This window comes from Chelon labrosus (assembly GCF_963514085.1).
Source record: "Chelon labrosus genome assembly, chromosome: 7".
Lineage (NCBI taxonomy): Eukaryota > Metazoa > Chordata > Actinopteri > Mugiliformes > Mugilidae > Chelon > Chelon labrosus.
The window spans coordinates 21217371-21232529 of NC_140343.1; the positions used below are offsets into that span (position 1 = coordinate 21217371).

Genomic DNA, 15159 nt, shown 5'->3' on the forward strand with positions numbered 1-15159 from the left:
TACAAGACGGGGAGCAGTGAGAGTGACACAACAGTTAGGATCAGTTAGAGAAAAACAATGAGCTGGAACTTGATACATAATGCCTGAAAGCTGCAGTTTCACGATGTAAATCTCTTAAATTCTTCAGAATGAGTTTAAACAGTAATGAGTGATTTCAGAGTGACGTGTTGTTACCACAGACCGTTTTCCTGCTCATTGTTATTTTTTACTAAAAATAACCTCAGGGGTATCCCAGTGTCCTCATTTTTCTAAGTAAATGTTTATTTTTCTAACACTTCCCAATGTGAATTTTACTTTCTGAGTGATAATGTCTGAAGTGACAGTCCCCTCCTCCAGAGCGATTTGTAAGGAAGTTTCCACCATAAAATGAGTGGCTGACGTCATCGCGTGCTATGTCCGTTAATATACAGACTGTAGCCCTGCATGGTGAGCGTTAAACTTTAGGCTGATACCACTGGTTTTCAGGACACTCTTAAAAAAACAAAAAGCAGACCTTAGAAGTCAATAGTTTAAAAAAGACAGGCTCCACTTGGACCATCTAGTTTGGAAAGCATTGTTCTAAATTCATGAATATGAAGGAGTGGTGGTTATGGTGATATTTTGGTTTTTATTTATTTATGGTAATGACTGTACAATATGAAATCCATGCCATTAGTTTGAGTTTATTACCATTATTAATATGCAGATAACAGATAGTTGGAGTATTTGGACAGAAATCATATTCATGTTACTTCCTACATGTCATAAACCTGATGTTGGCCCTCCCTTGGGTTTCTACTAGTGCCAGCAGATACACTGATGTGCTGCAGTAGAACATGGTAGTAGAACAAGTGTTTAATTAATGCAATGTTGTGTTTACAGCAGGTTTCCATCGCCCCCTTGTGGCCAAACATTGGAAAATTCAGCTCAACGCCTTATGGCATTTAGTCGTTTTATCTGATGTGAAAGTTAGACAAAGTGAGATCTTGTCGGTCAGTTTGGGATTGTTTCAACATCACCACTCTTCCCTGTATTCTCTGAGCCAAGCAGTAACAAGTCCTTGTTCTTTAAACATACAATCTCCTTATTATCCTCTAGTCTCAACTGATGTCTCCATCAGCCTGTCTGCTCCATCAATCACCAAGTGTCTAGAACCTCTCTCTCTGTCTACCACTTTTATATGGGATGTCTCTTCTCATTGTAGTCTAATCACTGAAATATTCATTTTCAAAATATCTTGTTGCTTCAGTAAATTGTGCTCCTCCAAATGATCTTTCCCTAAAAACACACACACAAGTCAATGTTTAATTAGTTATTTTTAAAATGTAATTAATTAATTCTTTTTGCAGGGTTGTCTGAGAGATTGCATTAGCAGCTGACCAAACTTGGCTACATCACATTTAGTCATGACAAACACACTGTGGCTCTTCTTCAGCTCATTTGTTCGATCCAGTGCCATCATGCCGCGAGCGATGGACCCCTGCAGCTCCACGCGTACCGGACACTCGATGCTCTCCATCACCACGCTGCCGTCCAGGCAGGCCGCCATCGCATACGCATCATAAGAGACAAAGCCAGGTCCAAAGTACACGTCTCTCTTATTCTTCATAGCCTTTTTGGAGTAGGCCCAGCATTTAGACGTAATCGTCTTCATGAAGCGAGCAGCAGGGGCGTTCTGATTGATCAACTCTTCAAAGAACTCCTGTGAAACCAGTGATGTCAGTTTGAAGTGGGACACTCACTATGCAGGGTCATGTAGTACCTTTTAAGTGTCTATCTTACCCACGTCAGTGCATTTCGGCATGAGTATTCCCACGATGCAATGTAAGTGCGACAGAGGAAATCTTCAAGAACGACATAGGCGGACTCTGGATCCACTGCAAAGTTAAACTCAGCACACAGCGTCACATTCCCTTTACCTGCACAGACAAAAGCAGGTTAATCAGGCAGACACGTCTCGAATGGGCTTGACACCATGTGATGGTGTTACCTTCCATGTTTCCCCCCATGATGTACAGATTCTTGAGTTTTTGGGGAAAATGTGAATCCAGTCTGACAGCAAGTGCCAGATTAGTGAGTGGGCCGAGGGCCACCAAAGAGACCTGTGGGAAAAAAGGTTTTACTAACACCAGAGGGCACACACACATTAAACAAAAGGAGAGGTTTCTCACCTGGTCCTGGTGTTCAGACACCAGTCTGATCATTGCATTGACTGCATGCTCTTTCTGGATCTTGTCCTCCCACCGTGGATCTTTGTCCTTTATCACATCCCCAAGCCCATCACCTCCAAAGTGGTCATTGGGGGGGTTAGTGGCTCCAACCAGAGGACCGGCAGAACCTCGAAACACTGGAATCTGCAGGAAAATATGTCCCAATCAGTGCAGTTTTCAGTTTGTAAATAGACTTGCAGCCAAATGTAAGCTAATTATTACATGGGCTCTGCTTGCTCAATGGTTTAATTATTACATAGATGGTTAGCGGTTAACTTCCTAAGTTCACTCATGCAAGGAGGAAGTCATCAAAGATTGCCAACAGATTATGTCACAAATGAAAGGCCACGTTATGACCGACAATGCAAAGACCAGACACTGTGGACGGTCACGTAACGGTCTCTCCCAGTCACATATACAAATGAGTTGTTGTGCGTTCACAATGTCACATGTTGGTTCAAGAACAAAATCATTCACCTGCTCATTTATTATATTTAAATCCAGCTTCAGTAAACATACCCCCTCGTGCTCACAGACGGAGAGCACCCTCAAAACGTTCTGACACACGTTGTCCACCGCTGTGTTGCCAAACACACAGGTAATGGCCAGGATCTCAACGTCAGGCGCAGCCAAGGCCATCATGATCGCCTGAGCGTCATCGATGCCGCAGTCAGTGTCGATGATCATCAGCTTCTTTGCCATTCTGATCTTCTGTAAAACTGAGAAAGTCAAGATAATCTATTAAGTCTTTCAATGATTAGATTTTCTTTCTCACTGAATCTCTATAAACGCCATACAACTTGACTAATGTAACCTTCCTTTTCATATGTCAAGTGGTCAAAGACATCAAAATATGAGCAGTGACTACCATTTTTAGAAGAAGTACAAAGCACGCAGACCTTTCCAGCCGCGGGCTTCTTTTTAGTGCTACCCCTGGAGACAATAAACCCTAATACATTACCAAACTTCCTGACAAATGTTTCTCTTCTCACATGCCAAAACTTTTTCTGGATTCACATCTGTCTGAGTTTGGAGCATTTCTCTTGTGTGGCCTGAGCAATAAAATCTCAAATGCTTCCTCAGTGCGTCTTGGGTGTGTTCACATCTGTAGTTGTGATCTGATCACCCAGGATGCATGTTGATGTTAGGTATGAATGGGACCTCAGATGCTCCCGGACCTCCGGTGTTTGTTCTCACGTGTACTGCAAAAACACCTCCAGTGGATCTCTGGCCTCAGCCTGTAGAGTCCACTAGTTTTTCTTTAGCTAGGCTTTGCAGATTGGCAATCATCCAGCTCATGGTATATCTGAAACAAAGCCATAACAAGGACAACTGTCGAGTTTTCTTAAAAAGGTTATCTGAGTGGCTTCTTCAGTTCTTCAGAACAAGGGCCTTCAGTTGTCACAATTGCTTGTTCTTCAGCTGCCCTTACAGGAAGAGGAAGTTGCTCCTTTTCAGTGAAAATAGATGGTCTTGTTTCCATTCTTGAAGAATGGCTCCAGAAGCGTTTGGTGAAAGATTAAAAGGCAGGTTGACCTTACACACCTTGAGCTTTGCAGCCTGACAGGACCTGCTCTCCAGATTATTTCTCTAGACTCTAACTGTTTTATATTCGCCTCAATGACCAGTGCACTTTTTTGGGTTGGGTTGCTGTTTATTCCTAAACTCTAACTTTGTAACCCCCACCAGGTTACACCTGCTACTTCTTCTTGTTTAAATAAGAACATACTCACCAAGAATTTAAAAAAAACGGAAAAAAAAGCGCACTCTCCAGTATTATTAAGTAGTATTAAGGTTGAATAACACCAGAGAAGGCCAACTGTCTAAACAAGCAAAAAAAAAAGGTTGCACAAGATTGCACTGACAGTCTCTTAGTGTTTAAACATAACCAGCGTACTGCTAACTTGAATTAGCATTAATTTTAAAGTTGTTAGACTAAGACAGCATAGACAGAAGGATGTACAGATAGGATTGTCAGTGAGCATGAAAAGTCTTACCTTCCGTCTGTAAAGAGGAGTTTAAAGAGCCTCAGCTGTATGTGATTGGCTTGTACTCTGGGATCATTTCAGCGTTCACTGACACGGGTGAAAAACTTTAAGGAAGTAATAAGTAAATTCAGAGTATATTTCATACAATTCAATAAAATAAAATATGTGTTTTAGCAGTTAATATTTGTATGTATTTAACCTCATTGTACGTTGAGTGTTTTGTGTTATTATTCGGTTTAATTATTCTTCTGTTTTTTTTATCTGGTCCTCCCCCGGACGTTGCTCGGAATGGTACGGTCCAGTAAACCATCACAGGAAGAGGATACGGGTCAGGAGGACGAGGCTTTGCGATGATAATGGTTCATTTTCGACATGTGTTAACGGGTTAATGTTTTCCTGCATTTGGTGATAAGGAGTTACCTTGACACGTTGCCGGTTCACGGCCCCGTTAAGATGCTGCTGTCGAAACGATGAGGAAAACAGCGTAACACCTGGGTGTGTTTACATCTGCTAACTACAGCACAGCTCGGATGTAGCTGTGCGTTCACCTCGACTGCATCGGTTTCACAGGTGAAATGTTAATGTTCAATGACATCTGACTACAGGCGGACAGAAAGAGCCACTGCAGGCTGCTTTTATAACAGGTAACGTATTGTAAGTTTAAAGGTAACGATATAAAATGCTGTTAAATATCGCTGTAAATAACTACAATGACACTCAGGGTTGTGACTGTGACATTTGTTGTACAAAGATAGTTTCGGATGTTACCTGGGTGCATGGTGTGAGGTCTCAGTCATTGCACCTCCATCTTGCCTCCATTTAATGTTTCTAAAAAAAAAAGCCTGTCCTTTCTTCCTCTAAGGAGACGGCCACCTCTTCATCATCACGCTCAGCCTCACACGGGTCTGCCATCCGTCTTGTCAGGGGTGGTCCAATGCCTAATACTTCAGAAGGTCAAGGGTCAAGCGTATCTGGGCCAGGGGAGCCGTCAGCACAGAGGCCCAAAGATGGGGAGGAGGAGCGTGGCCTGATCAGCTCCCTCACCCGGGACGCTGCCAGAGTGCGACGGGCTTCCAGTGCCGAGCTGCACCTGCCGTGGACCTGCCCGGTCACCCACTCCCGTGAGAAGTTCTACACTGTCTGCTCCGATTATGCCCTCCTCAACCAGGCTGCGTCCGTCTACTGTCCCCCGAGCGCAGCCAGGGACGCGGGGTCCAAAAAGCAAGACGATGGACCGCCGCTTCTGAAGCCCAAATCCTCCGCTGACTTCAGTGCTGGTCAAACCAGAGGGGCTCATGTGGGATCAGACGGGGACTGTGACATGGAGGAGGTGTCCTCTGGGCACACCAAGCCTATCCTGGCCTGGGAGATTGACACAGCAGACTTCAATGCTGTGCTTACAAGAAAAATAAGAACGAGTAAGAAAAGTATTTGCATGTAAGGTTATTAATTATTGAACTGAAAAAGTGAATCAGCTTTAAATAAATAAGCAAATGTGTTTCAGGCAATGGGAAGAAATGCAGCACCAAGAAGATGAAGTCATTGGACAGACCCAGCAGGAATCTACAAGACGTCCCTCCTCATGCCTCACTGGAGGAAATCAAACAGAGAAAAGTTCTAGACCTCAGAAGATGGTAATGTTATATTTAGAGCTTAGGCCTTTATAAAGAAAAACACAGTGAAGTGAGCTTCACACCTGATTGTGGGCAGAAATAGTAGGAGCATATAATCTGGATGGTCACTCCCACTGAGGGACACACTCAGAAAGGGAAACCAAACAAACTGACGTCTTTGTTAACAACAAAATGGCTCTGATTGGTTGTAGGACTATCCAGTTGTGTGTAGAGGTGTTCTTTTTCTCTTTACCAGTCAAAAGATGCCTCATAATGAAATTCAAATCGAGTGTTACCAGACTACAAATTTAAAACTTCTAAAGTGTTCTATAAAGGTTGATAGACAAGAATTTAGTTTAGTTTTATTCCAACTTTGATAATTCAATTGGTTATTGTGCTTCATGCTTCATGTTAACTTGGTAAGTCTGTCTGAATGTAAACTTAGAACAGCGTTGCATTGTGTTGATTGCATTAGTGATCTCTGTCCCCAGTCCGCTCCAATCTGTGCTGTTTTGTGTGAGTCCTCTTTTCCCCAGAATATCTGAATAAAACGAAGGAAGAAACTCAACAATTACAATAGGACTAGTTGAAATCATCAAGATGTCTTTGAAAGACATGATCATATTAGGAATGGAAATATTCAGAAAAGATGAAGACCTATTTGACATTGTAACAAATGTTCATGACTAATAAAAGGCTTTTACTAGTAGTCTAGTAGACAATGTATTTCCTGTATTTGCATACTTACTTAGACCATTTGTTTTCCAGGTACTGCATCAGTCGGCCACAGTACAAGACTTCTTGTGGAATCTCCTCCTTGGTGTCCTGCTGGAACTTCTTATACAGCACTCTGGGTGCAGGGAGGTGAGCAGCACATATCGTCCGATTTTGTGTAAATATGCAGATGCAGAGATGCTAAGATGATCGCTGAAGTTGGTGTTGTTTCTTAATAAATCTGTATGTATTTGTATTGCTAGTCTTCCACCCATCTCTCAGGAGGAGGCTCTGCATATTCTGGGCTTTCAGCCGCCTTTTGAGGACATCAAGTTTGGTCCCTTTACTGGCAACGCTACACTGATGCGGTAAAAAGACCCGCTCCTTCAGTTCTTTTAAAGAATGCAGAGAGAAAATGTAAGCAGCTCTGCAATTAGTGTGTTTTTCTTACAGGTGGTTCAGACAAATCAACGACAATTTCCGAGTGCGAGGTTGCTCCTATATTCTGTACAAACCACATGGAAAACACAAAACGGCCGGAGAAACAGGTGAGTCCCTGAGCTGTTGAACTCAACTTGCGTGTCTGCCCGTAAAGAGCGACAATAAATGTGATACCTCTTCCTTCTTTTCAGCGGAGGGAGCACTGATGAAGCTGACACAAGGGCTGAAGGATGAGTCTATGGCCTATATTTACCACTGTCAGAACCACTATTTCTGCCCCGTGGGATTTGAAGCTACGCCACTCAAAGCAGCAAAGGCTTACAGGTGCATCACATCACTGCATTTGAACTTCACCATTGCTGGTGACAGTCTTTTAAAAAATGCTAAACAATATATAACAGCGATTTCTGCTTGTCTGTGTCCATGGTGATGTTTGTACTTTGTCCAGCTAACGGTCTAAACCCCTAAAATAATCAGTTTACAGTGATGGGAAAAAAAAAAGGGAAATTGATTAGTAAACAAATTGTTTCATTGTCCAAAAAGTTTAGAAACTGACGAGTCTTGCTGTGTTTTGTACGAAGGGGTCCTCTACCCACAAATGAAACGGAACACTGGATTTTAATAGGTGAACCCAGCAGGAAACATCCGGCTATTCACTGTAAAAAGTAGGTCACTGCTCAGTTTTAGCTACGTTTTTATCGTCCACTGTTGTCGAGCCGTCTCACAGGAACTCCTCTCTGCAGATGGCTGGACATTGTGACTGATCTCAACACACAGAACCCAGAATACCTGGACATTCGCCACACAGAGAGGGGGATTCAACGCCGCAAAACCAAAAAGGTTCCTATTCTTGTCATCTCCTGTGTTTATGTAAATGGATCTGAGCAGTAAATAAAAGAAAGTTTCCTGGCTTGCAGGTGGGTGGTAATCTGCACTGCATAATGGCCTTCCAGAGGGTGAACTGGCAGAAGCTCGGCCCCTGGGCGCTAAATTTGGAGAACCTGCGGCACGACTTCCACCACCCTGGCACGGAGCGGGCTGACGGAAGCGGCGCAGACGACACCGAGGACAGGGTGTCGTCCAAGCGGCTGGGCCAGCTGGGACGCTCGCACAGTATGGGAAGTCAGAAAGACACGAGCTGGAAACGCCTCTCCAACACTACAGAGTACAGACAGAGGAGCTCCCCTGACAGCGACCTCGAAGAAGACATAGCAGACTGAAAAGGTTGTTGGGGACATACAGGGGGAGGATTAAATAACCGGTACAGGCACCATCAACAAATGCCCTGAAAACACTAAAACCAACAATATGTTAGTGAACGGGTTATTAAATAGAGCATTCGTTAGGGGCTATTTTTAGCTGCAGTTTTTATACATTTGGTGCTTTAGAGAGTACCAGCAGCAGGGTGGTGTAGATGGGATCTAAATGAGCTACAGTGCTTATGTTTATTGTAACATAGGAACATGCCAGTGACATCTGTACTGGGCAATCTGATCACAAATAAACAGCATAAAATACAAGCGTGAACGCACCCTAGACGCATTGAGGAGGCATTTAAGTGATCCAATAACAGACCACATTAGGAGGTGGTCCGAGTCGCATTTGGCCACATACCCTTGGTAGTGTGAACACACAGTATATCCTGGGTCACATTAAGGACCACCTACTCAAGAGGGGAGCTATTGCGTAAGCAGAGTTTTGCCGCATTCATTCAGCAAAAATGAATAAATAATAAATAATAACGCATGTGATTTAAGTGAACAAAGCCTTCAGTTTGATCCAAAATATGTATCATTCCCCTGAGTCATGACACACGCACACAACTGTTCGTGGTTGTGTTACAGCAGTAGTGATCCAATAGAGCAGCTGTATATTTTACTGCACCCTGAACGAAGATGTGTTTAATTGCATACAGTGAGCGAAAGCTGAGATCGGATCTCAGGATCTCAGGTACTAGCTGGGGACACACGTGGAGACACAATATAGTGTTTAGTGATCGGAATGCCCTGGTGGCTTGTCAATGCAAGATCTGAACGGGTCCTGTGTGACTCTCTGATGTGTCAGCGATATATATGTGTGGCACAGAGGAATGACACATATCCAGCTTTAGATACACAGAAACCTGCTATTCAGAGCAATTCTTTGTTGATTTTGGTTTCATAGGATTTATTGACAGCAAGAAAACAATAGAATATCACCAGACTTTCACATTGATTCCACTTGTTTTTGGGGCCGTGTTAGTGCTTTGAAGCAGATATACCACAGATTATTTCGTAGCACCAGTGAGGGTCAATCTGTTTTCCCACTTTCCTGTTCTTTAACAGTGTCTACGAGCGACAACCCGATCACTACTAGATATTATTAGCAAGGTATACCTGCATAAGTGTGCCACATAAAATTATTTTACCAGCTTTAAATGATAGCTATTTTCATCTTCGTTGCCACCAAGACACATTGAGGATGTTTCAGTGAACTAAAAGCTTTCTCCAGCCCACGGTTCTCGTCTGACATCTTCCTCTGCATAAGCGCTCAACAAAGCCATGACATTGGCACAACTAACAAACACAAAATGACCTCTTTTGCAGCTGCGGGTTTTAAGATGCTACAGTAGTTGACCAGTCAAAACATTCAATACAGTACTCCGTTTGGAGGGTGAAACAATCAGTGCAGGACTTTTAGACCCTGATTCTTCTAGTGGAAACAGAGATAGTTCCTCAAAATGCTCTTTTGTTTGCTGTTATCATTTTTCTGTTCATACTGGATCTGTTCTCAGTTAGTAAATGGTGGGAGACAAAATCAAGTCCTTGTTTAAAAAAAATGAAATAATAACAATAAAAATACATTCCAGAGTTTATCAGAATATGGTGTTTGACAAGTGTGAGTCAGTCAAATCGGTCTCTTTCAAACATTTTTAGTAATCAGCAAGCAACGTCTACCAGGGCATCACAAGGGAGGAAATATGTCCTAAAATGACTTAAGCTTTAAAAGCTATCTGGTTTGTTGTTAGCTTTGGTTAAGCTGGTATGTACAGTGTGTGGTTTAAAGTTTTCCACAACGCTGAGCATGAACAGAAGGAATTGATACTGCAAGCAAAGTGATTTTTATACTGCACACCTGACCCTTTAAGTGAAATCTATAAATTAAGGCAGAACATGCTCGGATTGAGCTGCTGGCTAACGCATTAGTGGCAAAATAAGGCAAAGTATGATATGTCGGAAAGAAAAAGCTTCCTAACAACTTGTAGCCAGCACAAGAAATAGACTAACAAAGATTATGAGATGTTTTTATCAAACCACAGCCTCAAACATGAAAACTGAGTTGTATCAACACTTGTTACAGTTCTAAAAACGGTATAAGTTCATTAGAAGTGTTACGATTTTGTCCACTACTGTATATAAACCAGTGTATAGGAATTATATGTTATTACATGTTAGAGCCACACTACAGGATTATGTTCATTTTATCCTCATACTCGTAGTGTACACATATTGATGTGTATATTTCCTTACGTTTCTGTCACATCATCTTAAACTCACTGCAGTGTTGCTGTGTGTGGGAGTGCACACATTATGTTGCTGTTCATTCGGTTCAGAGTTGACACGCCTCCATAATTCATTGTGCAGGTGCAGTTAGTGGGCTTGTTTTGCACCAGGCGTACAGTGGTCAGTTCAGTCCAGTCGATGTTGTGAAAGCAGCTGGTACTTTGTTGTGCTTTGTAAAACTTCCAGTGAGACAGTTGTGTTGATGATCCTGTTCTGTTTAAAAGATGAGAGCTGTACAGATGTGAGAACGTTCTAAATGTGAACCCCAGAAAGTGAAGACTGCATGGTTTATTTTCATGTTTATGTGCAGACATAAGCTGTTCTCTCTGCTTTAGTTTGCATCATTGTGGTGCCATTAGTCGTTGACCCAACACAGTTGTGATTGTGCACTCCAGTGGGTTTGATGTAGTGGTTTGTTTATTTATTTATTTTACAATAAAATAAGGTTTTTTTTTATAAACTCCTGGTACATATTCCTTTATAGCTTTAGACCAGTTCTTGGGTCACATTCATCTTTGAATATTGGCGTAGAACAAAACATTGAATGACTGCATCTAGACCTTAAATAACACATTAATACAGAAAGGTAACACCATTGAATATGAGATATTTTGCAGTAAAACACTAATTTATTCCACTTTACGTCACTGTTTCTTACCCTCTCATAATGGAATGTAAATGAACGCAATCCTCCATCATGTCACATCATGTCTTAGCAGCTGTTAAGACTATTTTTTCCTCATCGAGCCAGGCTTACCCCACATAATGTGCGTCTACAGTAAGTCATGCGATTAATTGCACATTCATTTGAAATTCGCACAATTTAGGGCAAAGTCGACAGTGACGGGTCCTTCGTCCTCCATCTTGTATTTGTGCCTTTGTAGATCTAAGGCTGTTCTGCGGAGGTTGGAGATGTGCAACTTCCTTTTAACTGTTGCCTTAACTCTGCTATGTGAGCAGGACCGATACGGCAGCATCCTCCTAGCAGACAAAGAGACACTCATCAGAGACGGTACGGTCGCACAGGAGAAAACCACGGAAAGATAAAGAAGTCGAGCTTACCTATCAGAGCAGCACCCTGCTGCGACCATGTGTGACTTAGGCCTGGTATCAATGCTAATGTTTCCCCTGACGTTTGCCACCTACAGTATGTACGAGGAGCAAAAACATGAAGTAGTGCTGAAAGCATTATATGTATTTTTTTTTTAACCATTTAAGCATCCTATGTATCTATTTTGTATTTACACCATGTAGACACCTAACTAGTATCCGGCTGTGATCAGAAAAGGTTGACATGCAATATCTCTTGCTGAAAACACAGTTTGTGGCCTTGGCTACAGACTCACCCCAGCTTACTGTCCCACTCCTCTCCACTGTTGGGGTACACCACCCAGCTCCTGTCTGGGCTCCGCAGCGATCTGGCAGAGTCCAGCAACGGCTCCACCACAGCTGGAGGACAGCAGTTGACTCCGACAGCAACCAGCTGCGTGGATCTGCTGGCGACCCGCACCGCGTCCAAGAAGAGGCTGCCGTCTGATATACACCTCCCGTCCTAAAGGTGAGTGAGTCATTTTGTGACTACACATTGTACAGTTATTATTAATGGACTAAGACCAGTTGGTTAACCGGCTGTGATTACCTTACAGGAGAAGGACAGCCAGGCCTTAGAATTTGGGAACTCTTTCAGGAGCTCCACCACAGCCTCTGCCTCTTTGATACTCGGGATTGTCTCAAAAGCAATGAGATCAGCTCCTGCCGCTGCTAAGCAGTCGATCTGCGGCCGATGCCAAACTTTAAGCTCCTTAGATGAGATAAAGACACCTGAGACCACTGCTTATCACTTAGTTCTAAAGTAAATAAATCTATATTCAGATATTCTCTGAGGACACCATGTCCACCACTAGAAGTAATGAACAGGTCAGCAACCATGCTTCTGTATAATCTTCTCATACCATGAATATTTAATTAACCAATACATAGCTGAGAGGCACTCACTTCAATACTCATATCCTCTGCATAAGCCCCGGTGTACTCTGAGCCGTCGAGCAGAAAAGCCCCGTACGGTCCAACAGAGCCTGCCACCAAGAGACGTCTCTGCCCTGAGACAAATAAACAAAGTGAAGTTAAATAGCATCATAGTTTATAGATACTCAGCTCAGCTTCAAAAACGATCCTAGAGTTTTGTACCAGAGTCAAATCTCTTCACGGCCTCTTTTGCCAGATGAACTCCAGACATCAGCAGCTCTCTGGCCTGTTCAGAGCTCACATCCAGGTGGCTGATGAATCCTGGGATACTCGCCTGGTACGTGGCTGTTGTGATGACATCGGCACCACTGAGGAGAAACCTGTTGAAATACATCAGCACACCTTATATCATTATTTAATGTCATTATTATCATTTCCACGCACGGATACTCAGTAGTTCACTTAATCAGCTATTTATTCGCAATCTTTGACCAACAGTCCAAAAGTTACACTTCACTTTAAGATAAACGGAAAAATTCTCTATTTGAGAAAGTAGACCAAGAATTTGCTTGAAAAAGAACCAACTGATCTTTGCAAGGTCTAATATTCTGCGTGGACTTACCTGTAATGAACATCTCTTATGGCCTGAGGATTAGTATGCAAAAGCCTGGCACTCCACAAAGGATCTCCCTATGTATGTGACACACACAAACATGCGTTTCATGTGAACTTTTGAAGTATTACATGTATCTGACCGAGTGTTTGTCTGATTACATTTGAAACTGGTCCATGCACCATACATTGTTACACATAACTATGTATAATTTCAGTTGCACAAAATTATTAGTTAGAAAAGCATTAACAACAACGTTTGAGTTAAAATTTATTTGCAATATTCATCTGATGTCCCCTCAGGTCAAATACCAGAAGTAAGGTACAGGCGTCTCCACTCCAGACCAAACAACACAAAGTAGCACAGAGTGAATAGCTCCACCTAGTGGATTTATAAAGGTCATTGAAACATTTTGCTTAAATCATAGAACAAAGACTGCATAAGCATGAAGTTCTCCCTTCTCTGGGGGTGAAAACCATGACCTGGTTACTAAATGGGCCTACAGGGCATAGCTCCAGGTGGTGAAGGGGTCAGTGGGCTTCTGAGCTTCTGTCTGAAATTACACTGACATAAAACAACTACAAAGAGATGCAAAACACTACAAAGACAGGTAAAGCAACAAAAATAGATGCAAAACTACAACATATATACACATTACAGTCACAATAAGACACAACTGACTCAAACTACTAAATAATAAACTACTAAAACTACTACAGAGAGACTCAAAATTTTCTGTAAATAGACACTAAATAGACTCTTACAGATTCAAAATGGCTACAAAGTCACTCTAAATAACCGCCCAGAGACACAAAACAACTGCAAAGAGACACAAAATGACACATAAAACTCGCAGAGAGATGCTTATTCCAATCAAATCACTTTGTCACTTCACCACAAGTGCACAGACAAAGATGACAACAACAAAAGTACGGTTTTGACAACTAAACAAATGCAAAACAATCACAAAGATCCAAATAAAATGAACCAACTACAAATAAAGTTTAATGCCTCTTTTAGCACTGGTGTCTTGCTTCTCTGTAGGAGAGCTGGGTGGCCCTGTGCACAAGGACCTCACAATCTGTAGAACTAAGTGCATTGGACAGCTATACTTTACAACATATTTTTAATGTTAAGATTTAAAAAAAAAAAAAAATAAATCTCTAATGACATAGAGATAACACAATAAATATTTATTTATTTTTTTAAGTAGGCCCACACAAAAAGAAACATAATTGGTAAATTGGTAATCTTTTCTATTTTCTGTACTAAGCTATAATAAACGTTACTTAAATGAATCCTCCAAGTTTATATTAAACATTAAATTAACACAATGCTATATTCAATGATGTAGCTCTATCTGGTCATTGCTCTAATTACATGATCCAAATACAAACCCTAACACTGAGCTGTGTAGTGTAGCCTGAGTGGTGGGAAAGGACAGTTAAACTTTGAAACCAATACTGACTGACTGAATAGATGTCAGAGGGAAATTAGGTGACAGTATTTTTTTGTGTGTATTACCTGCAATTTGACTCCTTGCGCTTCCAGTTCAGTTGCTAGTCCACCATCCAAGATCAATGGCCTATTATAATTTATGAAATGTCGCAGGTGAGCAGGTGAATCCATGGAGCAACTGTTAATTCAAGAGGCAATGCAATTATATCTAGAACTATTGTTCATACTAAACACATTCACGCAGACTGCTTTAAAGTAACTCAATCGTATGCTCAACTAACTACATTAAGATGAAATCCTTCCTGTTACTCTTTAGAAAGTTGTTGTTCCGGGACACACGAAGGTCAGAGGTTGCGTTTAGAGCCCCTCGAAAATCTAGGAATCCGCCAGATTCTAACATCCAGAGTACCACGAACCACCACTAGATGTCGTTACACAATTAGTTCGCCGAGTCAGAGACAGAAGATTGTCCAGCATCCTAACATTGTCCAAGTCACGAATGAGTCATTTATTGTGATTTTATTTTCTTGCATTTGAACACCACGCCCAATGCTTTGGTTTATTTGGTATTTGATAAGTATTTCGGTACTGGTCTATGATATTCTGGTATGTAAATGTGACTAACATTTAACGACT

At 41.9% G+C, this 15159-nt stretch overlaps 3 protein-coding genes across 3 annotated transcripts; 1 reads left to right on the top strand and 2 right to left on the bottom strand.

Annotated features, from left to right (window-relative positions):
• Positions 1-405: 405 nt before the first annotated feature.
• On the bottom strand, positions 406-3491 carry LOC311490336 (inosine-uridine preferring nucleoside hydrolase). The gene is made up of 5 exons (XM_084547781.1): positions 2709-3491; positions 2151-2333; positions 1970-2081; positions 1762-1898; positions 406-1681 (listed from the first exon to the last, which is right to left on the bottom strand). Exons 1-5 carry the CDS (start codon positions 2889-2891, stop codon positions 1313-1315), a joined length of 984 nt encoding a protein of 327 aa, XP_084403907.1. The 5' UTR covers positions 2892-3491; the 3' UTR covers positions 406-1312.
• Positions 3492-4361: 870 nt separating this feature from the next.
• LOC311490763 (basic immunoglobulin-like variable motif-containing protein) lies at positions 4362-8165 on the top strand (the record flags this gene model as incomplete). Its single annotated transcript, XM_084548435.1, has 10 exons — positions 4362-4821; positions 5040-5595; positions 5682-5811; positions 6559-6654; positions 6768-6872; positions 6958-7052; positions 7137-7269; positions 7527-7610; positions 7689-7785; positions 7863-8165. Exons 2-10 carry the CDS (start codon positions 5112-5114, stop codon positions 8163-8165), a joined length of 1527 nt encoding a protein of 508 aa, XP_084404561.1. The 5' UTR covers positions 4362-4821; positions 5040-5111.
• A 10-nt stretch (positions 8166-8175) lies between these two features.
• Positions 8176-15076, bottom strand: LOC311490764 (uncharacterized protein). The gene is made up of 8 exons (XM_084548436.1): positions 14590-15076; positions 13075-13142; positions 12675-12832; positions 12483-12586; positions 12127-12288; positions 11834-12039; positions 11550-11629; positions 8176-11468 (listed from the first exon to the last, which is right to left on the bottom strand). The coding sequence occupies exons 1-8, from the start codon at positions 14692-14694 to the stop codon at positions 11374-11376; spliced, it is 978 nt and encodes a 325-aa protein (XP_084404562.1). The 5' UTR covers positions 14695-15076; the 3' UTR covers positions 8176-11373.
• Positions 15077-15159: the final 83 nt, after the last annotated feature.